At 38.9% G+C, this 27,223-nt stretch overlaps 1 protein-coding gene across 3 annotated transcripts in view; it reads left to right on the top strand.

The window, feature by feature from the left end:
• LOC117395420 (zinc finger protein neuro-d4-like) overlaps positions 1 to 27,223 on the top strand; it is an 87,940-nt gene that overhangs the window by 43,839 nt on the left and 16,878 nt on the right. For 2 of the 3 annotated variants that reach the window (XM_059004906.1, XM_059004907.1), the window contains exon 9: positions 20,664 to 20,783. The exons of the other annotated variant lie outside the window; for it this stretch is intronic. In XM_059004906.1, the coding sequence (XP_058860889.1) occupies positions 20,664 to 20,783 (120 nt within the window). The remainder of the gene's footprint in view (positions 1 to 20,663; positions 20,784 to 27,223) is intronic. 3 annotated transcript variants of the gene reach the window in all.

Here is a 27,223-nt window from a genome sequence, read left to right as displayed (position 1 = left end):
CAGTCGATGAGGCTGCAGATGGCTGCTGTTTTATTGTTTCCATGTTAGAGTCAGAGCTGAAATGAACAGCACATTAAAATGCATGGCATGGTGTGGTCAGGATACTCTGTGTGGATTAAAACATTGCAGAGGAGAATGGAACAGTAAGAGTCACAGGCCCCTGTGTCTGAATCCTACACCCAGCGGCAAACAAGCTAACCTGACACAATCCTGTCACACCCCCACATCCTGTGTGGTACAATTTTCTTTGATTGATTTAACCAAGAGATTTCTTGAGATCGAGGCCTCGATCACAAGGGGTTCTCAAAAACAATGAAGACAGAGCAATCACAAACAACACATTCAGACGTGCGCGGTTCAGACTTACAACAGCAGCTTAATATGAGATCAAAGACTGACTTAATAATGTGGACTGAAGACGAAGCATTGGCAATAGGTTCTAAGCAATTTCCATTGCACCCCCATAGCCAGACTGCAGTATTTATATAACTAACACATGTGTACCCCCAGAACCACGTATGTGTACCCTTATAAAAGCTGACCATATGATAAAGGCCATATAATCTCTTGCATTATTATTATTATTATTATTATTATTATTATTATTATTATTATTATTATTATTATTATTATTATTATTATTATACTGGGGTGAGGGGCAGTTTAATTCTGCTTGAAAGGACGATCTCTTTTGTAACTAGAATCAGGTTGTCTTTGTTCAGCTGTGTACATGCATCCAGTACACCCACAGTAAAACAATACAGTACAGTACAGTACTGCAAGGGCCCTCAGTCAAACAAGAGGAAACCCTGCACGAGATTCTATTACAGTGCTGCTTCATAACAAAGCAGGAAGAGAAATCAGTGTTGCATAGCAACAATGTTGTCATGGCAACAAGCCATCTTGATCCTAAGAAATATGTGAATATGTTGCGCCTGTGTGTGTGTGTGTGTGTGTGTGTGTGTGTGTGTGTGTGGTGGGGATGACACACAGACAGAAAGAGCAGTTTCAGGTTTAATATTTCTCTGTTTGATTTACCATTTCAATTACTGAGCGAGAGGGAAAGCGTGTGAGGCAGATTAATGACACCCTGTCTGTGCCATTTGATTTTTCTCTGCCTTTGGAATTAAAAATAAATAAATAAATAAATAAAAGCGGCAAGCATGAGCTACATAAAGACGCTCAACACCGTATTACTGTATGGCAGGCCTGTGTTCAGAATGTAGGGAGCGCTAATAATTGTAATGTATTATTCACATGTTTCATTGTAAAAGGAATTTGAAATCGGTCTGATATGCTGTGTCTTCCAATCTCATCATAAAGCACAGCATTCAGGACAGCTCTTCTGTATCGGAATTCTCTTTCAAAATAAGAGACCATTTCAGTAGAATCCAGTAAAAATCCCATTATAATAACATGAGTCGCATGCAAACAAGCTGTTCTGTAGTTTACATGCATATGTGGCCTTAACTTTAATACACTGGTTTGTGTCTACTGTACAAAAAGCAATACTTACTCTTATTTGCTTTATTGACCACAAACAATATTGCTGTGAAGCAAAAAAAAAAAAAACATTAATCTATATATATATATATATATATATTACAACGCTGCAGAAGGCCTGCATGCACATAGCATATTTCTAAAATTTTAAAAAACTGCACCAATATTATTAGTTTATTTAGCAGACGCCTTTATCCAAGGTGACTTACAGAGACTAGGTTGTGTGAACTATGCATCAGCTGCAGAGTCACTTACAACTACGTCTCACCCGAAAGACGGAGCACAAGGAGGTTAAGTGATTTGCTCAGGGTCATACAATGAGTCAGTGGCTGAGGTGGGATTTGAACCGGGGACCTTCTGGTTACAAGCCCTTTTCTTTAACCACTGGACCACACAGCCTCCTATACTGCACAAATGCAAATAAAGAAATGATAATATTGTATTCCTCATTGGTCGTCTCGCTATGGCAACATAAAGCATCCCAACTCTCTCCACACACAGAATATATTGTATTTATTATATAGATTTAAAGATAGGTAAATTGGTAGATTTGGTTGAGATGGATTAAAACAGCACAGATAAATCCTACCTCTCTTATTCACCAGTCACAAACACGCATTGCAAGTGAGTGGACTCAAACATAGTTTTTTTATTTTTAAATATATATATATATATATATATATATATATATATATATTTTTTTTTTAAACCCAGACTTATTGATCACATGTTTCTGCCAATTCCCAGACAGGCTACAGTTGGTTGATCCATTCTCTAGCTACCGCGGGCAGTATATTCTCAATTGAGACGCCAGGAACCAGCAAAGTACAAGAAGCTTGATAACTTGCAAACTCAAGCTGTGCAGCAAAATTGCTATGCGTATTCTTTACACATATCATGCGTAATTCATATTTTTTCAATGCGTAAAGTTTATCTGGGGCACTGCACACAAGCCTATTTGGATGCAGGGCTTTGCACTGTACTGTAGATTGCATTTCATTGGTGTAGCTTGTTGACAGAGAAGAGCAGGGAAAGGGTTGAAGTGGCGCTGGACAATTTCTCGGCCACTTTAGTGATACATTTAGGGGTGGTAAAGTGAAATAAACAGACAGCGCAATATAGCCATAAAGTGAACAAGCATAGATGTGAATGTGAAATGAAAGCACCAGTACAGTGTTCGGATCAGGTACGACAGTGCAGGTCTATGTCGGATTCCAGGAAATGATGAGCAGGCCTATTGAAAACACAGGCCTATGTCAGTTTCACTCAGTCTCTGGAGGCTGAGCTGTGCTGAGGTTTAAAAAGCAGATCCTTTATGATGCTGGCTCAGGTGTGTGCAAATTTTGAAAAAAACATTTTTTTAAAACATCCCAAAAAGTACACATTTGACACAACAGATCTTCTGTAATCCGCTATAATACCTTAGCGACTATGGTGTTTTTTTGTTTTTTTTTATAAACATACACATGGGATTTTTGCAGAGGCAATCAGATAATTTATTTGCAATTGATTTTATAACCATTATTATATAGGTGTAGAAAGATGTCTCATATTCAATAACCAGATCTAATTTAGAAATCTTTCTTGAATTCATTCAATTAGGAGATCATTCAACATTTCAGCTGCTAGTCAAAACCTTTGTCATTGAAATGTAGTATTTCTACATTATTCAAATCTAGCCACACAATGACTGAGTGAATTGCACTGTTCAGTTAAGGTTGGGTTTAACTTTGAATTTGCATTAATTTGAGGACTGTAACATTTGGAGAATTCTCGTCTTTAGTCCCTTTCAAGGGGTTAAAGATTATAAAAGATTTGGTAAATGTAGGTTACATTGTCAGTGGATTTAACAGCAGATCTGCAGTTCTGAGCCTTTCCTTCACTAACCTGACTATTTCAGCAGCTTGGCTTCCTTTAGTACTTTACCTACTACCCCCTACTTTCTGTTACATTTAGAGAACTGCTTATTAAACAGTGATGAAACTTGGTAAGGACATTCTTTAAGGTATAATCCCTCACAGGAATGTGGTGGAGATGCACATACGTATGTCTGTTCACACATATCATATATTTTTTGTTATCTTTGACCCCCTGCTCCGTGCCATGCAGTACGGTGAAAGTAATGAAGTCTCAAGCACCAGCTGTGGATTAAAAGGGATAATCCGTGCTTAGCCATGTCTAGGCGAAAGGAATCTCTTTCACTCTTGCCAGCAGGGCTGCTGTGCTGGCACGGGCAGGGCTGGCAGGAGCACAACAGATACCTTAGATTGCATTTCATCTTTACCTGCATTTTGATCATGTTGTTACCATTGTAGTGATTGGCATACCACAACTATCTATCTATCTATCTATCTATTATTATTATTATTATTATTATTATTTATTTCTTAGCAGACGCCCTTATCCAGGGCGACTTACAATTGTTACAACATATCACATTATACATTATTTCACATTATACAGATATCACATCATTTTTACATACAATTACCCATTTATACAGTTGGGTTTTTACTGGAGCAATCTAGGCAAAGTACCTTGCTCAAGGGTACAACAGCAGTGTCCCCCACTGGGGATTGAACCCACAACCCTCCGGTCAAGAGTCCAGAGCCCTAACCACTACTCCACACTGCTGCCCTTTCTGCCTATCTATCTATCTATCTATCTATCTATCTATCTATCTATCTATCTATCTATCTATCTATCTATCTGTCTATCTATCTGTCTGTCTGTCTGTCTGTCTGTCTGTCTGTCTGTCTATCTATTTATCTATCTAGCAGTGGTTCAGCTTCCATATGATTCTCTGCCCATCCACAGGAACAAAACCCTTCCATATATTAAAGAGGTATAGCTGATTTTTACTATTTTTATTTTATTTTTTTTTAACAATTATTTGTATTCATTTTCCAATTTTTCTCCCAGTTTTGGAATATCCAATTATTATTCACCACTGCAACCCCCAAACTGACTCAGGAGAGATGAAGACGAGCACTCGCGTCCTCTGAAACGAGTGCCGTAAACTGTTTTTTTCGCTCTGCAAGCCAATTCAGAACAGCGTTGCAGGACCACGCAGTTCTGAATTGCATACAGGCCGGCCTGCAGGCACCCGGCCAGCCACAAGGGTCACTGGTGTGCGGTGAGCCAAGGACTCGCCAACCCGATCTAACCCCGACCCCACCCGGACAGCACCCCCTGGGAACTCCCGTCCACGGTCGGCAGTGGCATGGCTTGGATTCGAACCAGCGCTCTCCAAGCGATAGGATGTGACACTCGGGAGCCCCATACCTGTTGTTTTTTAACATACAGGGTATCCCATAAGTTAGACCTCACAGGCAATATTATATATTTTTCCTATTAGGGAGTCCTCTGTTCTGGCAGCCGCAGCCCACTCATTATCTGAACCACACATCAAACAATGTGACACCCTGATGTTTGACAAAAAAAAAGATGAAATGAGTGCAAATTAGAAATTAAGAGTTTACTGAAATGGAACAGTAAAACAGAACCCCAGAAATGCACAACATGCGAACTGACAGGTTCAAAATGTGTGAAGAGTCTTGAATAGCTGTGTAAGGTGAGTAAAGTGAATTTATTAAAGACGCTTTCCGTGACATTCGAACCTGGTCAAATTAGAAGCATCTATCATTTTATCCTTAAATTCCCCTTCCGAGATAACAGCTTTGCAAAATTAACTGTTTTTCTTTCACAAAATGTAGCAAATTATATAGTAAACATCTTAATTAATATGATCTTTGTTTCATTAATTCACTCCAAAATGTTCTTGAAAAAAATAAAAATAGCAACCAACTTTTACTTCCAAACGTGTGGATTTTGAGTGCTCAATTTCAAAAATGTAAACTCTCTTTGCATTTGAAGATCAGCTGACTTTTATGCTGCGTTTTGCTCCTTTAAGTAAATTCGCCCAAAATTTAAATTTATTTTTATGTTCCAAAACGTATCTTCCGTCACTTTCAAAGTAAGCCCCGTAGTTTGATACAATTTGAAGTTATTTATATACAGTTTCTGACGGTCTCCCCCTTCCCACTAAAGCATCAGTGTGCATGGCTGCAGTTATCGATACTGCATTCAGAATGAAGTGGGTAGCAGGGAGCTGGCGTGGATGGATACTGTAATATTCACAGCCAGAGCCAAAGCATTCAGACAGATTGGTGTGCTGTAATTCATTTCATTTGTCATGTTGGGGAGTCAGCCTGCAAAGTTATAATGCAGCGCCTTCCCAGCAATAAATCTCTTCTGTTCTCACCTCCTTCTCTCCTCATTAGACTGCAAGGTGACAGAACTGCACAGTCGATATTTTCACATTTTGCTGCACTGACGCACTGCCAGAAATACATGGGTTGTTTTTATATTTCTTTAAGGGTTGCTGGAGATGCAGTATTTATTTCTGTCGACCTTGCGGAATACACTGCACAGGGCCCAGTGGAATTATAGTCAGAGCAGCACAATTTTCTCATCTTGTACTGTTTGTTTATTTATTTATTTATTTATTTATTTGTTTGTTTGTTAAATCATGTTCAGGTTTTTGGGAAAAACCAGACATTATCCCAGACACTATACCACACACTATCCCAGACTCTATAGCGTACACTACACCACACACTATCCCAGATTCAATAGTTACAAAAAGGATATTGCTGCTCTAAAGAGTGCAAAGAAGAGCGACCAGAATTATCCCGGGTTTAAAAGGCATGTCGTATGCAGACAGGCTAAAAAATTGAATCTATTTAGTCTTGAGTAAAGAAGACTATGCGGTGATCTGATTCAAGCTTTCAAAATTCTAAAAGGTATTGACAATGTCGACTCAGGGGACTGTTTCGACCTGAAAAAAGAAACAAGGACCAGGGGTCACAAATGGAGATTAGATAAAGGGACATTCAGAACAGAAAATAGGAGGCACTTTTTTACACAGAGAACTGTGAGGGTCTGGAACCAACTCCCCAGTAATGTTGTTGAAGCTGACCCCCTGGGATCCTTCAAGAAGCTGCTTGATGAGATTCTGGGATCAATAAGCTACTAACAATCAAACTAGCAAGATGGTCCGAATGGCCTCCTCTCGTTTGTAAACTTTCTTATGTTCTTATGTTCTTCAGTTCTTATAGCACACACTATCCCAGACTATCCTAGACACTATCCCAGCCACTATCCCAGCCACTATTCCAGACACTATACCAGAGTTGTCCAATCTTTTTGCCTTAAATTGCCATAGCGACTACCAAGAAGTTCTTATACAGTTGTAGAAAAAATATATATTTTACTGAAAGTTGACAAATAACATAAGAACATCAAGGCTCACCCCATACTGGGGGAACTAATTTAAAAGCACATAATCTAGTCTTTTTTAAATGTTCCCAGTGTTTTACATCTTACTACTTCAGAACATCAGAACATAAGAAATGTAAAAAAGAAATAATGAGAAGAATGAGAGGAGGCCATTCTGATTGATCTCAGAACTTTGTGAAGTTGGGTCTTGAAGGATCCAAGTGATTCTGCCTCAACAACATGACTAGGCAGCCCCTTCCATCCCCTCACCACTCTCTGTGTGAAGAAGTGTCTCCTTCAACAACATGACTAGGCAGCCCATTCCATCCCCTCACCACTCTCTGTGTGAAGAAGTGTCTCCTTCAACAACATGACTAAGCAGCCCCTTCCATCCCCTCACCACTCTCTGTGTGAAGAAGCGTCTCCTTCAACAACATGACTAGGCAACCCATTCCATCCCCTCACCACACTGTGTGAAGAAGAATCTCCTTCAACAGCATGACTAGGCAGCCCCTTCCATCCCCTCACCACTCTCTGTGTGAAGAAGTGTCTCCTTCAACAACATGACTAGGCAACCCATTCCATCCCCTCACCACACTGTGTGAAGAAGAGTCTCCTTCAATAACATGACTAGGCAGCCCCTTCCATCCCCTCACCACTCTCTGTGTCAAGAAGTGTCTCCTTCAACAACATGACTAGGCAGCCCATTCCATCCCCTCACCACACTGTGTGAAGAATTGTCTCCTCCCCTCTGTCCTAAATATATCTCCATTTAATTTCCAACTGTGTTCCTCTGATCCTGTACTGTACCTAAAGTATTGTTTAGGGTTAACTTTATCAACTCCTTTTAAGATTTTAAAGACTTCCGTCATGCCCCACCTGATTCTTCTCTGTCCCAGACTAAATAGATCCACTTCTTTCAGCCTTAACACACTTAGGCTCTACTGCAGTTAGTTTTCTGTGCATTAAAAATGCTTTCTACCTTAGACTATGTCCTTGCAGTCTTTATAAAAACATTAAAACCATTGAATTAGATACTTCAACAGAGCCTTATTGTGGAGCTGAATGTTATACATGGCTCAAGAGTCACCCATTAGCAAGCCCTTTAGTGTATAATGCATACATGCATTCATCTGGTTTGTAATGTTAATATACATTCTACCTCATGAAATCCATGGAATAGAAATTGAAACTCTTTTTTACTGTCTTGATTTAAATCATCCTCGTGCTACTGACACTGTACTGTGACGTGAGTGATCCTCTCAGGTCCCGGGGATTGAAGTCATAACTGGATTTTATATCCATTTACTCTTGGAACTTTTCACAGATTTTGCAGGTGTTCTTCAGGTCAGAGAAATTGTGTTTTGAAAAAAATCACAAAGCCTGTAGTATTAAAGAATTAAATGCCATTTAAATTAGAATTTATCTGTAACCTCATACAGGAAATGCTGCCAGTGAGACAGAGAGACAGACAGGAAGATTGACATGAAAGCAAGATGACAAAGCAGGACCACGCTCCACAAACCAAAATGAACAACAACAACAACAACAACAACAACAACAATAATAATAATAATAATAATAATAATAATAATAATAATAATAATAATAATAACAAATCTACTGAAAACTAGACTCATTAGACTGTGTATTAGTCTAATACAAATGCATATTATAGAATATTAGTCTCCCGAATTTAATAATTAAAAAAAATCAGAATTTTTTATTTAATAAAATGTGGCCAGATAATGTTTTTCTTTTCTGTTGTCATGTGACAAATCTTATTTATAGTCTAAATATGTCTGTTGTAAATGTCAGCGCCCTGCCATATTCCCTCTGCCTGCTTGTGATAAAGTCCTAAATTAAAAACTGAGAGTCTGAACTCCTTGTTTCATGACATAGTACCTCGTCTTCACTGTTACAAATGCTATAAAACTGTGAACAACAAAATGTACAGAGAGTTACCAGTAACAGAAAAGATCTGTTAGACTTACACATGTATATCAATTTAGTTCAACCATGCAGAATTAAAAAGCTGTATGCTCACACACAATAGCAGCATTCTTCTGTGCAATTGTACTAGAAATAGCAATGTTATTAAAAGCTCATGGAGTCCAGAGACCCCAGTTTTAAAACACAATTCAGTCATCACAATATAGGAATTTTGTGCTGCTTAATAGGTTCAGAATACAGCACGTTTTTGTAAGGGTTGAACAGTATGTGGGCTTGATATATACTGTATATCTGGAATAAATATATTAGGAATAAACATACTAATTTGTCCACAACTTAATTGTAGCTACTGTATGAAGATAGGGTGAAAGAACTCAATCTGTTTAGCCTAGATTAAAGAAGAATTAGAAGGACATTACTGACGTTTTTTAAATCTTAAAAGGAGTTGACATAGTTAACCCAAACCAATACTTTAAGCTCAGCACAGAAACCAGGACCAGGGGACACAGTGTGCAAATGAAGTAGAGATAGACTTAGGACAGAGGGAAGGAGACACTTCTTCACACAGAGAGTGGTGAGGGGATGGAATGGGCTGCCTAGTCATGTTGTTGAAGGAGACTCTTCTTCACACAGAGAGTGGTGAGGGGATGGAATGGGTTACCTAGTCATGTTGTTGAAGGAGACATTTCTTCACACAGAGAGTGGTGAGGGGATGGAAGGGGCTGGTCATGTTGTTGAAGGAGACACTTCTTCACACAGAGTGGTGAGGGGATAGAATGGGCTGCCTAGTCATGTTGTTGAAGAAGACACTTCTTCCCACAGAGAGTGGTGAGGGGATGGAATGGGCTACCTAGCCATGTTGTTGAGGCAGAATCACTGGGATCTTTTTTAGACCAGACTCGTTCTGAGATCAATCAGCTGCAAGGAACCAGACGAGCACTGATAGGCCGAATTTTCTTATGTTCTCATGGTTTAGTGCGCCAGATGGTTTTAAAAAATGTTTTAACATTTTTAAGGATGTCGAAAATATCAGCAGGTAGAAGCAGGAGCTGTTTCCTGTGGTTCAGAGTGGCCCTGGTGTCTCACAAAGAAGGCTTCAAGGAGGTTGATGTGTAGGGTTACCATATGACTCCATGTTCAATGGGACAAGCTTTTCAAGTCCCATCACAATGCTTTCTGGTAAGTGTTACCTGTCAGGTACCTTTCATAGCAGGACTATGCTTACCAGCATGGATTGGGGTGTTAGTTAAAAAGCCTGAAATGTCCCAGTGAATATGGAGTCATATGGTAACCCTATTTGTGTGCCTGCAGCTCAGACTTCCTTAGCAGTTAAGAACATGGTAAATCAATAAGGTCTGAGTGCGCAGAATGGTAAACTGTGTTTGAATATACTAAATCATAACCCAAGAATCACATTTACTGTAAAACTGAAAACGATTGTGGGACCCAGCAATTTTCAAAAGACTATATTGCCATATCGAATTTATGGATTTGATATAATAGCACTTTATCTTCCATTAACTGTTGCCATAACTGTCCAAGCAGTCTATTATCTAGCAGAGAACGACCACTTGATCTAAGGGAAGCAATTCTCTGAATTCAGCTGTTAAAACTATACTTTCCGTATAGAAGGAACTCCTGAGTGGAATAGCTACCGTACACCATGAACATTCACAGTGCATCCTCTGTATAGCACAGTGGGTGCATGAGAAAGCTGAATTACAATCGTGCTAGAAATGCATTACTGTGTGGAAACTGGAATCGTATGTCCTGTTAGTTTTATGCCACCAGTAATCTGATACCACCAGTTGACTGCAGCCATATCTCTCTCTCTCTCTCTCTCTCTCTCTCTCTCTCTCTCTCTCTCTATATATATATATATATATATATATATATATATATATTTTCCAGGGCCTTAAATAGTTAGAGAGCAGCTTTAAAAGATCCTTACATCCAAGTGCAATTTACACAATCTAATGGAAAATTCACACTGATAATAACTAAATGAGTATAGCCACTTAAACCTAACAACATTTTCTAGAAGGCTGAAGACAAAAGCAACCTACACCATGCTGTGTCTATGACGTGTTTGCCTCAGAGCACAATTACTTGCCATTTGTTCTTTATGAGTTAAATTCAAAGGTTTGGTGTGTGATTTTCATGAGGGAAGGAGTTTGGGATATTTCTATTGTTTTGATAATAATTCAGACTATTACGCCTTGTATCTATTTGCATGATGCTGGTCCATGCATTTATGTCATGTAGGGTTTACTGTTGCAACGCCCTGTTTGCTGGTTTCTTTAATAAGGCATTGTCTCCACTGCAGATGGAAAATGCAGCTCACAAAAACTAAGAATGAACACTCCTCTCCAATAGTCTTTTCTTTGCACCAGATATAAAAATATTGCTCTTAGCTTTTAAGGCTGTACATGGTCTTGATGCTGCCTATCTGTCTGAGCCATTGTCACTGCCTGTACCTTACTTTCTCATGACACAGGGTTGACACCTCCAAGAGTCAATTTGTGTACAAATGACAAAAGAGCTGTTAGCTGCTGTGCTCCGAGATGATGGAATGGCCTTCCACTTGATATTAGGGATGCCAAGTCTGTCTGAAGACATGCTTGTTTGAACAAGCTTTTTTTGGATAACAGAGTCAAGTTAGTTGAGTCAAACTGTTGATAAGGGGTCCCCGATGGTCTCCCCTGGTAAAGGCACGGCCCCCTGGTGTGCAATATGAGTCATGCAGTCAGGGGAGCGCAGGAGTACCAGAGGGTCTCCCCTGGTAAAGGCACGGCCGTGTTGTATGCAGGGTGAGTCATCCAGTCAGGGGAGCGCAGGTTCACGTCCTGCCTGTGCAAAGTCGCCTCTCTTCAATGGGGATTCCAGAGGGAACTCTGCACTGGCTTTGGCGCTCCTGCAGGTTAAGGAGGCACAACCGGCTGGGGCTCTTTCTCCTCATCACGCTACTGTATACTACTGGCCTGGCGCCTAGTGATCTCAAGGGGACACCTGCAGTAATGGTCTTTGTCCTCTAGGGGCCGGTAGCTCACTGACAACTGCACTCGAGTTCCTGGGTGTAAAGAGGCAATTGGCTTGGTCGTGGGATCAGAGGAAGCCCACTGACCTTCAGTTCTCCTGAGTTATTGTGGATTTACTGCGGTGAGGGAACGTGATTGGACCTGATGTTAAGCACTTTGGGAAGATTTGTCTTGAAACTTTGAAAGCGCTATATAAATGTAATGTTGTTGTCTTGTCTTGCTACTACTAACCTTCACTGGATATTTCAACAGTCTAAATCCAATGCGTTAGAAACTGCACTTAAACATCACAGTACTTATACCATTACAGTATGTTCAAACTAAATTATCTGACATTAAACTACTCAAATTTCTATACTACTTTTATAGTATTCATCTGTTAACTCTTAACATGCATTTGGTCCGGTCTTAGATACTGCACAAATTACAAAAGGAATCAGAAGTTTGTCATAAGAACACAAGAATATTTATGAACGAGAGGAGGCCATTAGACCATCCATGCTTGTCCAGTTCCTAGTGGCTGACTGATCTCAAAACTTTGTCAAGTCTTAAATGATCCCAGTGATTCAGCATCAGCAACATGGCCGGGTAACCCATTCCATCCCCTCACCACTCTCAGTGTGTCTCCTGTATTGAGTTTAAAGTATTGTACAATGTGAAGACTTCAATCAAGTCTCCCCTAATTTTCCTTTATTCTAGGCTAAATAGATTCAGTTCAATCTTCAGTCTTCACAGCTCATTCCTTTAAGCCCTGGGATTAGTCTGGCTGCTCTTTGTTGGACAAGTGCTTTTGCCAATGTGTTGACAGGACCTGAAGCTTGTCATGTCACCTCATTACATGATATACTTTTTAAACAATTGCAAACACCATGGCAGCCCATGGAGTCCCAACACCCTACTGACAGTGTTCTGACAGGTATCTCTAATTAGTTGTCCAATCCCTGTATATGGCAGATGTTTCGTCATGCTCCATGTATAAAGCAGGCTGGTTGGCAGTCATCATTTGGGAAGGCACGCTAAGCAGATGGGACTGCAGTTCAACATCTCATTGTCAATTCAAAGCAAGTTTTTAATGAATATGAAAGGATCTGGAAACAGATTGATACACATGCCTATCTATCTATCTATCTATCTATCTATCTATCTATCTATCTATCTATCTATCTATCTATCTATCTATCTATCTATATATATATATATATGTATATATATATAGTTATCTACAGGACAAATAATCACATTGTATCCATGAATACTGAAATTTCACAGACATTCTGTACAAGATAAATAGAATAATGTATGGCTCAGAATATATGACTAGGTACAATGTTGCTGACAAATCCTACACTCAATAAAATGATCATACAGGATATTAGTGTTGGTAAAACAAAAGAGGGATTATATTAAAACTCTCAGATAGGTATGTAAAGTGGATATTTTGCGTGGTGTTATTTTATTTGGTTTCTCCCTCTGAACACAAATACGACTTTGTAAGTTTTATATCAGCAAGGTTTTTGTCCTTGCATTTTCATTTTCTTGCTGTTTTAAAAACATCTCATTAAATTCTTCTCCTATTGGTCTGGTCTACTTGTCGCTTAGTAATTACATCACCATGCATTGCAACAAAAAGAAATACACCAAGACTGCTCATATAACTGTGCTTCCATCACAGGGCTCTGGCGACCTTCATAAATCACTCACTGGAATACAGACTGATTCCTGAGCTGCTTTATAAACGCCTTAGTTACATGTTCCATAAGCACTGTTGCTGTAGCCTGTTATTATTATGTATAGATGCATTATTGATTGTTTATAACAGATTACCAAAGTGTTTAGCTGAAGCAGATCCAAGAATGACACGTTTTGATAAATCAGACCCATGTGTCATTATTGTATTGTCATAATTTCCCGGTAATTCACAAATTCGGTTCATTCACGGCTAGGCCATGTCGACAGTCAATTTTCTGTACTATCCTGTATTAGGTCCAATCACTAACTCACTGTTTTCAATATGATTTCTTGATGTGTGAGTCAGATAGTGAAATAACGAGGGAGCACTGTATAGTTCAAAGTTGGGTGTAGAATTGAAAGGGCAATGGGTCCAATCCAAGGTCATACCAAAGGCTGTATTTACAAAGATTGTTTTGCAAAATTTAGGTCATGAATTTGTAAGGCTATATTGTTTTACGGTTTTCGCGGATTTCAGGATTTTATTATTATTATTATTATTATTTATTTCTTAGCAGACGACCTTATCCAGGGCGACTTACAATGGTTACAAGATATCACATTATTTTTTACATACAATTACCCATTTATACAGTTGGGTTTTTACTGGAGCAATCTAGGTAAAGTACCTTGCTCAAGGGTACAGCAGCAGTGTCCCCTACCTGGGATTGAACCCACGACCCTCCGGTTAAGAGTCCAGAGCCCTAACCACTACTCCACACTGCTGCCCCTGAAAAGTACCCGTTGCCATGTAAAATGTATAGTACTTTCCTGTGAAAAGTCCAATTTCTAAAAGAATAGTGTAAATATACATATTTTAGCAATTAAAAATAAACACAGCAAACATTTGCTTTACAGACACGCCACCTGTCAGTTAGGAACCTGGCAGCTGGTTTCGTTTAAGCAGTCTTGGATGTAATATATAATTCATGCTGCCGTTTTGTTTTAGAATGCCCTTTTTTGACACATCATGCCAGATGTATAAAAAAACTAGGATGGTTCTCATTGACAAATCGAAGGCTTTATCACTGGTATTGCTTCGATTTTAAAGTTATTAAAGATATGGTTCCCAAGTATCTTAAGTACTTTGGTCAAAAAGGTCAATACTGGCTATATTATTATTATTTATTTCTTAGCAGACACCCTTATCCAGGGCGACTTACAATTGTTACAAGATATCACATTATTTTTACGTACAATTACCCATTTATACAGTTGGGTTCTTACTGGAGCAATCTAGGTAAAGTACCTTGCTCAAGGGTATAGCAGCAGTGTCCCCCACCTGGGATTGAACCCACGACCCTCCGGTCAAGAGTCCAGAGCCCTAACCACTACTCCACACGGCTATAGTTTGCAATCTCATGATTCTGGTAGTTTGGTAGTCCCAAGGATACGGACACGATTTGGAGAATTGGCTTTATCTTATCTACTCTCAAAAACCTGGAACACTTTTTCACATGGTTTAAGAATGGAATTTGATAGCCTTGCATGTTTTGGTTATAAAGATTGTATAGGGATTTGTTTAAAACCCCTTGCCATTGCTTTTCTTTTAGTCCACATTGAACAAAAATAAAAAAATAAAACCTGCTGTATTATTATTGTGTCTGTGTATGACAGGACCCCCTTGTAAATAAGACCTCAGCCTCAATGAGTTAATTTCCTGTATAAATAAATATTATGTTTAATTGTGAATTGTCTATTTTTAGACCATGAAGTGCTGTGAAATAAGCAATTTATTTTAATTGTCAATGCAGCTGAGGAACCAGTTCACAGTGCATTTAGCAGAAGTCGGAATGCTTTAATTGCTGGTACCAACTGTAGTAAATGTAAAAGTATACCCAAACAAGGTTCACCTGGAGCTGGACCACAACTAATCTCTACCCCTGCCTGATAGTAAAGCAGAGGCCGGGACTGGGGAATTTCACTCTGTTGCTTCTACACGGCAGGCTGTGGGATTAATGAGTCAAGGGGCAGGGTTCTAGGAGGGATTATCAACAAGCTCCTGGGGAAAAGCAATTTCCCAAGTGGCTTGGTGCAGTCTGCGTTGAGCAGTGAAGTAACCTGATGAAGCTCTGTCAAGACAGAGAAACCTCCACAGCCCCTGGGCACTGGACAGGCTCAGAATGCTGTAGTCACACACCGACAGGAAGACAGAAACCTCCACAGTAGACTGTGTCCAATATTGCACGCTGTGCCATCTCAGTTTTCCTTTTATTCTTGTTAAATGCAGGCCCACATTTTTAATGTCTGTTTGATATTCATGAAACCTCCCATGACTAGTGGTTTCTTTAAAAACAGTATAGAAAGGTTTCCTGGTAGAAGTAATGCAATTAGAAAAAATAGGATATGGTAGCAAATCTAAACTTTTTAGATAATGTTGGTCAAAGGCAATGCAGTGTATAAACACCAGGGATCAGACACTAGTTTAATGATTTAGCCATACAAAAAATATATTTCAAACCCCACATATTGCATATTGTTTTACCTATATAAACAGGAATAAGGGAGTGGATTTAATCAGTGAGCTATGGCCTTACAAGACGGCAGCTATGTTATTTACTCTCAAATACAAACTAATATATTATAGTAATGGTTTTTGCATAATATAATGAAGAAAAAAAAAACAATAAAATATTTTATATAAAAAAAAGTGTGTACTCCCAATAGTACTCAAAGAAATGAAAGAAGTTAATTACAAACCGCTAACCAAGATCATGCAACAGTCTCTTGACACGGGTTGTGCCGACAGACTGGAGAATTGCAAACGTAATACCGATCCACAAAAAGGGAGACAAAACCGAACCAGATAACTACAGACCAATAAGCCTGACTTCTATTATATGTAAACGTATGGAAACTATAATAAGATCCAAAATGGAAAATTACCTATATGGTAACAATATCCTGGGAGACATTCAGCATGGTTTTAGGAAAGGGAGATTGTGTCTAACTAACCTGCTTAATTTTTTTGAGGATGCAACATCGACAATGGATAATTGCAAAGCATACAACATGGTTTATTTAGATTTCCAGAAAGCTTTTGACAAAGTCCCACATAAAAGATTAATTCTCAAACTGAACGCAGGAGGGATTCAAGGAAATGCATGCACATGGATTAGGGAGTGGTTAACATCTAGAAAACAGAAAGTACTGATTAGAGGAGAAATGGAGCGAGGTAACCAGTGGCGTACCACAGGGATCAGTATTAGGTCCTCTGCTATTCTTAATCTACATTGGTGACTTAGATTCTGGTATTGTAAGCAAACTTGTTAAATTTGCAGATGACACAAAAATAGGAGGAGTGGCAAACACTGTTGCAGCAGCAAAGGTCATTCAAAATGATCTAGACAGCATTCAGAACTGGGCAGACACATGGCAAATGACATTTAATAGAGAAAAGTAATAAATAATAATAAAAGTGTAAGGTACTGCACGCAGGCATACAAAAATTTGCATTATAAATATCATATGGGAGATACTGAAATTGAAGAAGGAATTTATGAAAAAGATCTAGGAGTTTATGTTGACTCAGAAATGTCTTCGTCTAGACAATGTGGGGAAGCTATAAAAAAGGCCAACAAGATGCTCAGATATATTGTGAAAAGTGTTGAATTTAAATCAAGGGAAGTAATGTTAAAACTTTACAATGCATTAGTAAGACCTCATCTAGAATATTGTGTTCAGTTCTGGTCACCTCGTTACAAAAAGGATATTGCTGCTCTAGAAAGAGAGCAAAGAAGAGCGACCAGAATTATCCCGGGTTTAAAAGGCATGCCGTATGCAGACAGGCTAAAATAATTTAATCTGTTCAGTCTTCAATAAAGAAGAATATGTGGCGATCTGATTCAAGCTTTCAAAATTCTAAAAAGCATCGACAATGTCAACCAAAGGGACTTTTTCGACCTGGAAAAATAAATGAAGTTTAGATAAAGGGGCATTCAGAACAGAAAATAGAAGGCACTTTTTTACACAGAGAATTGTGAGGGTCTGGAACCAACTCCCCAGTAATGTTGTTGAAGCTGACACCCTGGGATCCTTCAAGAAGCTGCTTGATGAGATTCTGGGATCAATAAGCTACTAACAACCAAACGAGCAGGATGGGCTGAATGGCCTCCTCTCGTTTGTAAACTTTCTTATGTTCTTATGTTCTTATTATTTATTGTACTGAAAACATAATATTGACGACTGTCTTATCTGTGCTAATCCTTTTTTCTGACAGCCATCTAAAGATAATAGGGACCAGCTCCCCACTGTAGCAGTTCTGCGTGAGAGAACAGCAGTATGACTTTTTATTTAAAAAGTCATACTGCTGCCTGATACAAATCAGGCAGCAGTGTGGAGTAGTGGTTAGGGCTCTGGACTCTTGACCGGAGGGTTGTGGGTTCAATCCCCAGTAGGGGACACTGCTGTTGTACCCTTGAGCAAGGTACTTTACCTAGATTGCTCCAGTAAAAACCCAACTGTATAAATGGGTAATTGTATGTAAAATAATGTGATATCTGTATAATGTGAAATAATGTATAATGTGATATCTTGTAACAATTGTAAGTCGCCCTGGATAAGGGCGTCTGCTAAGAAATAAATAATAATAATAATAATAAAAGCCATCAACGAAATGCAGACAGATATAAACAGAAACAGTGTGTGGGAGGGAGAACTACAGACTAGGGAGGAAAGTCTGGCAGTTGATTTAAAAAAATTAACTTTCGTCCAAGAAACCCACTCTAAATAACTGATGAGTTCAAATTAGTCTGTGGGGCCACGCTTTCTGCAAGTACAGCGGTTTCATATTTGTGTTTTGCTGTTAAATGAATTTTATTTTAATATTGAATCTCCTTTAGACTGGGATATTTAACTTAAATGCAGGGCATTTATAACACAGCTTAATAAGGGGAGGAGGAAAATGCAGGCGTGTATTTCTGACTGCCCCCTGCTGGCAACAGGATATAGTGGAGACGCCCATGTGTACGTAGCACATCACAATTACAGAAGCACTATCCAGTCGTGATGAAACACGTTATAGTGGAGACGCCCATGTGTACGTAGCACATCACAATTACAGAAGCACTATCCAGTCCTGATGAAACACGTTGTTGGGAGTATCAGAATGTACAGATATACTGTAGACCCCTAAAGTCTCACTCAGTATCTACCAGGTATATGCAGAGTGAGTCAGGTGGTCAGGAGCTTGCTCGTTGGAGTTCTGAGGCGCTCAGTTCCCCGCGGGGTACACTGGATTGGCCCTTGCCCTCCTCTGGCTCGGATAGAGAAATGGACAGGAGTCAGATCAGCTGTCAGTGTGCTGCAGCTCGGCAGCATTTAATTGGCTGGATTGTCTCTTGTTTATTTTCAACAAGTGCATTCCTGTGGTGAGGCAACAAACAATGTAGTAATGGCTATCTGCATGAGGTATTAATTATGTTATTAATTCTAAGTTTTGCATTATGTGTATGTGTGTGTGTCTTTTATAGTTAAGTTGTTTTTAATCATTATGTTTAAATTGTGTGTGAATGTGTTGTTTAGAGTCGTTTTAATGTGCTTACTAATTCAGTTGCTTTAATATGCTGTTATATTAAGTTTCTGTTTCGAGTTCTTTTCATTTCCCATCGGCAAAACCAGCAGTTTTGCATAGCCGAACACGACTCAAAGGCACAGATGAGGGGAAGGTACATTAAAAGACAAAATGAATGTGCCCTGCTCAATGTAGCACGTGGCAGACCATAAGGTCAGAGAGTACAGCCCCCTTTCCCACAGAGGAAGTATGTGATAGGCTCGCTGTGTGTGATGAGAGAGAGACTACCTCAATTATTGGACAGAAAGGGGAAGGGGAGTTAACAATTGTTTACAAAGGTATAAATACCAAACTTTGTAAAGTTTTGTCAGTCTTTTAATCTCTTTCGAATTGACTCCATGGATATCTGTGCTTTCTGATACAAACATATCATGCACTGAGATGTAGTGATCGAGGCCTTGTCCAAAGTCAGTTTGAATCTCATGCTTATATGACTGTATTGGAGGTATACCTTTCTTGTACATAAAGTGTTTTTGAATCAAAAACTATTTGTCAGCTTAATTTGTTCACTACAACAGAAGTAAACAGGAACTATCCTCCAAAAAGACACAGGTACTATATCTATATCAATAGTATCTATTTTATTATTATTATTATTATTTATTTCTTAGCAGACGCCCTTATCCAGGGCGACTTACAATTGTTACAAGATATCACATTATACATTATTTCACATTATACAGATATCACATTATTTTTACATACAATTACCCATTTATACAGTTGGGTTTTTACTGGAGCAATCTAGGTAAAGTACCTTGCTCAAGGGTACAACAGCAGTGTCCCCCACTGGGGATTGAACCCACAACCCTCCGGTCAAGAGTCCAGAGCCCTAACCACTACTCCACACTGCTGCCCAATATATACTATACCTATGTGTACATGTCACACATTTGTACCAGCGTATCTTGAAAACTGTTCATCCAGTTGTAGGTATGAGCATGCCTTTGCACACTTGAGTCTTATGAAAGTCAACACAGATATCTGTTACACATAGTACTCATAGAAGGCCATGGCTGGTTTTCCAGACATTTCTTACATGATGTGATGTTATTCTGTTGGATGCAAAGCAGGTTGCTGTAATCTTTTTCATGAGGGTCATTTTGAATTGACTGCTGTTTTGACAGTCAGGACAGGTACTTTCCTCTACTTTCTGCTATACTTTAATTATGTCCAGCGATAAAACAGAGCAGGCTGTGTTGGGTCATTCAAAGGACATCAAAGTGGGGAGCTTAGAGAGTTATTGAATTCTTATTTTATGGTGTCTGTGTTGGCGAGATGTTTTGTAACCAACATGCTGGTGTTTTTTGGCATGAATTATAATAAATATTTGAATTATTATATCTCCTTCAGTCCTGGTGTTCATCTGCATGCAGAAGAAGTCTCAGTGGGGGAGCACGTTTGCGCCTCAAGGAGGGATATTTTGGGTTGGTTTGGTTACAGACTGGGTAATGCCATCCAACAGGGATTTTCTTGACTGTGATTTGGTTGAAATTGGCTTTGATCAAACTGCAGTTCTCTCTGTCTATAGTGAGAGTGCAGCTCTTCTATGGAGTCCGCTTCTCAACGGTGCCCAATTCTGTTTTCAGCCAAGAAAGCCCCTGATGGATCGGTCATTCCGAACGGGTATTGTGATTTCTGTTTGGGCGGCTCCAAGAAGACAGGCTGCCCTGAAGACCTGATCTCCTGTGCAGACTGCGGGCGCTCAGGTAAGGGCGCACCTCCTCGGAGCCCAGCCAACTTTATTACATTTACTGGATTACTTTGCATTGCTTGTGATACATTTTCCACTGGTCCACACCTCTTGTTGTGACAGGATAAAAAATAATGCCTGTGAATTGACGTGAAGATTCTTGGTTAGCTAGTAATGTTGATGAGGCAGAATCACTTGGATCCTTTAAGACCCAACAGAACAAAGTTTTGAGATCAATCAACTACTAGAGCTTAGATTGGCTGAATGGGTTCCTCTCCTTCGTACATTTACTTATGTTTTCATTCAACCAGCACTTTGCTCTAACTGTGACCAAGGCAAAAACAAAGCTTAGAACAGTATAAAGGTAATAATAAAAAACACCCTGCAAAGTTTACAAGAAATACATTACGTCACCTTTGTTGGGTCCCATGTTGCTTGTTATATTTTTAAACATATTGGCTGATGGTACTGAATTATTTTCCAATACTCTTTTGAAAATTTGAATCACACATCACGGATTAAACCAACTGGGCAATACATTTCACGACATTTATAGGGAGCATTTGCGAGAAAATAAAATGTCTTCTAAGGATCGCAGTGTGTCCAGATCACACTCCCTACTGCAACAATGCTGGTTTTCTTCTCCCACCCGACAGTGCTCATTTCAAGGAGAGCACCAGTACTGTTGCAGAAGGGTGATGTCTGGCCATGGTCCTGATGCTGAACCCCTTGTCACATGTGATAAATCAGACACTAAGAACTGGTAGAGCATGAAGCATGAATGGCCAGCTCTCAGTTTTATGTTCTTATGAAGAACAAGGAGGCAAGGAGCAGAACCCACTCCCAGATCCTGATACTGAAATGCACCAATGAACAGAGGCATGGTAAAGCACGGTAAACCATTGTAGAACACAGTAAATCAATAGTCTTAAACTGCAGAAATACTGTGCAATGGTAAGAGACAATGAGGCATTTGTTGGTCCCTGGCTGCCTTAAATAATGAAATATGTATGTCAATTGTTGACAATCGTTGACAATGTCAATTCTTTATGGAAAATAATAATTTCGATTCTGGTCTTTTTGGTAGCATTGCACTTGAAAGGCATTTGTTTCTGTAATCAAAAAGTACATTTGTTTTTCCTTTTCCACTTTGAAACGACAGTACGTTGAGCTGTAAGCATATAGTACGTTGAGCTGTAAGCATAAAGTACGTTGAGCTGTAAGCATAAAGTACGTTGAGCTGTAAGCATAAAGTACGCTGAGCTGTAAGCATATAGTACGCTGAGCTGTAAGCATATAGTACGTTGAGCTGTAAGCATAAAGTACGTTGAGCTGTAAGCATAAAGTACGCTGAGCTGTAAGCATATAGTACGCTGAGCTGTAAGCATATAGTACGTTGAGCTGTAAGCATAAAGTACGTTGAGCTGTAAGCATAAAGTACGTTGAGCTGTAAGCATAAAGTACGTTGAGCTGTAAGCATAAAGTACGTTGAGCTGTAAGCATAAAGTACGTTGAGCTGTAAGCATAAAGTACGTTGAGCTGTAAGCATATAGTACGTTGAGCTGTAAGCATATAGTACGTTGAGCTGTAAGCATAAAGTATGTTGAGCTGTAAGCATATAGTACGCTGAGCTGTAAGCATATAGTACGTTGAGCTGTAAGCATATAGTACGTTGAGCTGTAAGCATAAAGTACGTTGAGCTGTAAGCATAAAGTATGTTGAGCTGTAAGCATATAGTACGTTGAGCTGTAAGCATATAGTACGTTGAGCTGTAAGCATATAGTACGCTGAGCTGTAAGCATATAGTACGTTGAGCTGTAAGCATAAAGTATGTTGAGCTGTAAGCATATAGTACGTTGAGCTGTAAGCATAAAGTACGTTGAGCTGTAAGCATAAAGTATGTTGAGCTGTAAGCATATAGTACGTTGAGCTGTAAGCATATAGTACGTTGAGCTGTAAGCATATAGTACGCTGAGCTGTAAGCATAAAGTACGTTGAGCTGTAAGCATATAGTACGTTGAGCTGTAAGCATATAGTACGCTGAGCTGTAAGCATAAAGTACGCTGAGCTGTAAGCATATAGTACGTTGAGCTGTAAGCATATAGTACGTTGAGCTGTAAGCATATAGTACGCTGAGCTGTAAGCATATAGTACGTTGAGCTGTAAGCATAAAGTACGTTGAGCTGTAAGCATATAGTACGTTGAGCTGTAAGCATATAGTACGCTGAGCTGTAAGCATAAAGTACGTTGAGCTGTAAGCATATAGTACGTTGAGCTGTAAGCATATAGTACGTTGAGCTGTAAGCATATAGTACGTTGAGCTGTAAGCATATAGTACGCTGAGCTGTAAGCATATAGTACGTTGAGCTGTAAGCATATTAGTTGCAATTACACAGCCTCCTCAATTAACTGAACAGTTTAATAAATGAGTGATACCCAAGATCTGATACACAGTAAACTGTAACACAGGAATGTTTGTGCAAACTTGAACCTGCAGATGCCCCGGTATGTTTGTGTATATGAAGTATACACTGAGTACTGTACTGTATATGGATTCAATATGGAAATGTTCAATGTGAAAATTGCTTACTTGCAAACATTTCACATTTTCCATTTTCCAAATGTGATATTTTTGTTTCATTTTGCATAATTTGATAGGGGGGGGGGATTTTGATAAAGTTTGATAAAGTCAGTAATAATTAAGTTTACAGTACCAAAAATAGAAGAATAGCAAAATAAATATATTGTGCAGCCCCTACAGTGGAAGACAAATACTTTTTGACTATTATTATTATTATTATTATTATTATTATTATTATTATTATTATTATTATTATTATTATTATTATTATTATTATTATTATTATTTATTTCTTAGCAGACGCCCTTATCCAGGGCGACTTACAATCGTAAGCAAATACATTTCAAGTGTTACAATACAAGTAATACAATAAGAGCAAGCAATACAATAACTTTTGTTCAAGCATCTTCGGTTTTGGTCAAGCATCATCTTCTCATCTAATGGTTCAGTTCATTTATTTTCACATGTTGGGGTTTGGGTGTGGGTTCATTCTTTATTTTAACACTTTCATTCCTGAATTATTTTTGTCGAGCTGTTATATCATCCAAAAAGGAACTCCTTTATTGATATGCTTTAGAATTACATTTTTGTAAATGAGACGTCAATACTTTAAGAACTCTAAACCCCACATACTGAAAAATAACTACTTGTGTGATTACAGTTGAGGAATCTTTGATATTGTTCTTTGATGCCTTTTATCACTACAATACAGAACCCTTATGTTAACATACGGTGCTAAGGTAAGGCAAGGTGGCGGGTCCCACCAGGCCTGACAGGGTTAATGCTTGATAAGCCCACCATAGGATTCTTAGAGCCCCCTGGGGTGCAGACTGACTCATGCAATCTGCAGCTTGCCGGTTCCAATCCCAGCCACCATAAGTTTCTGTCCTTTGCCCACAGGGAGATATGCATTGACCAACATACACTGTGCTGGAAATAATCCAGTGGTTAAAGAAAAGGGCTTGTAACCAGGAGGTCCACGGTTCAAATCCCACCTCAACCACTGACTCATTGTGTGACCCTGAGCAAGTCACTTAACCTCCTTGTGCTCCGTCTTTCGGGTGAGACGTAGTTGTAAGTAACTCTGCAGCTGATGCATAGTTCACACACACGAGTCTCTGTAAGTCGCCTTGGATAAAGGCGTCTGCTAAATAAACTAATAATAATAACACAGCGTTCTTCTGCACAATGGGACATATTAAAAATAAAGACAATTTGTGTTATTATTATATTCTCAAAGTGTTTCCTCCAGTCTTTAACTAACTCCTGTTGTTTTAAAGAGGTAAAACGTCTGTTAATTTTACAGAGCTTGAACCAAGCAACTAAGTTACATATCTCAAGTTCTATTACCTTTTCCTTTTTACTTTTCATTTTGTAACAGTAACATGATTAACAAGAATCAGTTAATACAGGCAGGCTTACCTTAGGGGTGAGCGTTGGTGTTTTCTATGACTCAAGCATGTTTGCCCCTGTGTACGTTGTTTAATTTTATTTGTTCTCCTTGTGTCTGCGTATTGCTTTTACTTCCATGTTGTGGTCGTGAGGCCTCATGCAGGTTTTAAGGATTTCAGACTGTTTGGCATTATGTTTATTAGTTTATTATTAGTTTATTTAGCAGACACCTTTATCCAAGGTGACTTACAGAGACTAGGGTGTGTGAACTATGCATCAGCTGCAGAGTCACTTACAATTACATCTCACCCGAAAGACAAGGAGGTTAAGTGACTTGCTCAGGGTCACACAATGAGTCAGTGGCTGAGGTGGGATTTGAACCGGGGACCTCCTGGTTACAAGTCCTTTTCTTTAACCACTGGACCACACATTATGTTTGTAGAATGTAGATTTTCCAGTGATTTATACTATGCATTGACCATACTTCAACATGGTTTGTCAAGTTTTTAAATTTGTTATACCATATATGTGCTTTAAACGGCTTAGCTACGCCATGATAAATGTGCATGGAAACTGTTCAGCTCTCATGCTTGTAACATAGTTATCTGCACGTACCACAGTGTAACATGGCTGGCCATGGTCTTAAATAGGGCTTCCTATAGCTCTGGGCTTTACAATGCTTACCTATGCCTTCACAATGCTTTATTACACTTTCCTAGTCTTTTACTATGGGGAACTTTTTTACAATGGAAGACACATATTTTATTGGTCTAAAAAATGATCTGACATCTGTTTTCTCAATAGACTCCTCTGTCTCTGTAGAAGATACCCCCCCCCCCCCACACACACACACACACGCACACACAGCCCCAGCCCCCAAGCAGTCAAACAAAGCAGTCTCAGCACAATAGTTTTTTTTTTTTTTTTTTTTTTTTTTTAATAAGCTGTGGTGGAATTGCATTTTGACATTTTGTCAGACAGCAGTAGCTGCAGAAGTGCTGTGATTAAAAAGCTCACAGAGCAGGAAATTTTCAGAGAAGAATAAAATGAAAGCATGCCACTTTCCCACACAAAGACCCCCAATCAGCCCCAGCTCCTTTTTTTATATGAAATTGTTCATGAAAATGAATTTCACAGGTTCACAAATGATTTCTCTAATAATTTCAGACGTGTGTTATTGTATTCTTCTTGGTTGTAACAGTGACAATAGGCAACAGCAGTTGGATGTATATTTTATGTGTGATATTTTGGATAGCTGGTATCCTCCGCTCTTTAGTTTAGGAGGGTGAAATGGTTTGATTGACTGTACAGCTTCTATGGAGGATGCCAGTTGATCTTCAGTCATTCAGGGCTGGTACATTGAAATCTGACATTTCAAACTGAGGAGGAAAATGGGATCAATAGCTCATAGGGCACTCCAAAAAAATTAAATAAATAAATAGATAAATAAATAAATATATAGTGGTGTGAATATTCTTTCACATTGGCACAAATATACTTTCAAAATTCTGATAAATATTGTATATCTTTTCATTCTAAATGAATTCTGTAACTGGTATAATAAATCCTATTTCTAGTCCCGCTATTGTTCTGGGTTTAACATGAAATTGGGCTGAAAAAGTGGGATATATATTTCATGTAAGATAATTTGCTGAAATCTGACAAATGCAGGATAGTAATAATAATATAAAATGTTAATAATAATAATAATAATAATAATAATACAACATTAAATTCTAAATGTGATATTAACCCTATTTTCTAATTGAATGCACGTAAAAGGTGATATTACAAAAAAAAAAAATCTATTTTGTTCTTCAACGTTAAACATAGGTTGGACTTGTAGCACATGCTGTGGTGTAAATTGGCAGTCTATCACATCCCATGGCTTATACTATTTATTCTGCACTACAGCAGCTTCTCCCTGTTGCAAACCTGTATTAGTCCCGCTAGGACAGACTTCACCACTTGCTTGGCTCTGGCTGAAGGTTCCAGATCCGTTATTGCTGTTTGGAAAGGGAAGGGAATCGGACGAGTTGATCACTTTCTAGGTACCCTGGAGAGGCTGTAGACTGTAGGGAAGCCATGGGCAATGGAGGCAGGATAGGATCAATCCTTTCCTTGCCAATCATTGGACATATTGTTTATCGAGGGACAAATACGAGACTAGCTATTCGATTGATGATGTAGTTTGGTATTGGAGACGCCTAAAATATGCTTGATCTTTACATGATCTGATCTAAGTTTAAAGTGTGTTCCCTGCCAGAACCTCCGCACACAATGGACACATTTCCCATAGTAAAAGCACAGCCAAGTGTAAGCATAGTGAAAGCATGGTAGAGCACAGAGAGGTATGGTAAAGCATATTTAAAAACATGGCAAACAGTTGTAAGCTATGGAATATGCAAAGTATAACCATGGGAAAGCATAGGCACCTGCAAAAATACATTGCAAGGTTACTGTGGTAAACTTTTATAAGGGAC

The sequence above is a fragment of the Acipenser ruthenus genome, chromosome 30, assembly GCF_902713425.1.
Source record: "Acipenser ruthenus chromosome 30, fAciRut3.2 maternal haplotype, whole genome shotgun sequence".
Lineage (NCBI taxonomy): Eukaryota > Metazoa > Chordata > Actinopteri > Acipenseriformes > Acipenseridae > Acipenser > Acipenser ruthenus.
The sequence above is the reverse complement of the archived record's forward strand: the minus strand, read 5'-3'. Positions and strand labels throughout refer to the sequence as shown.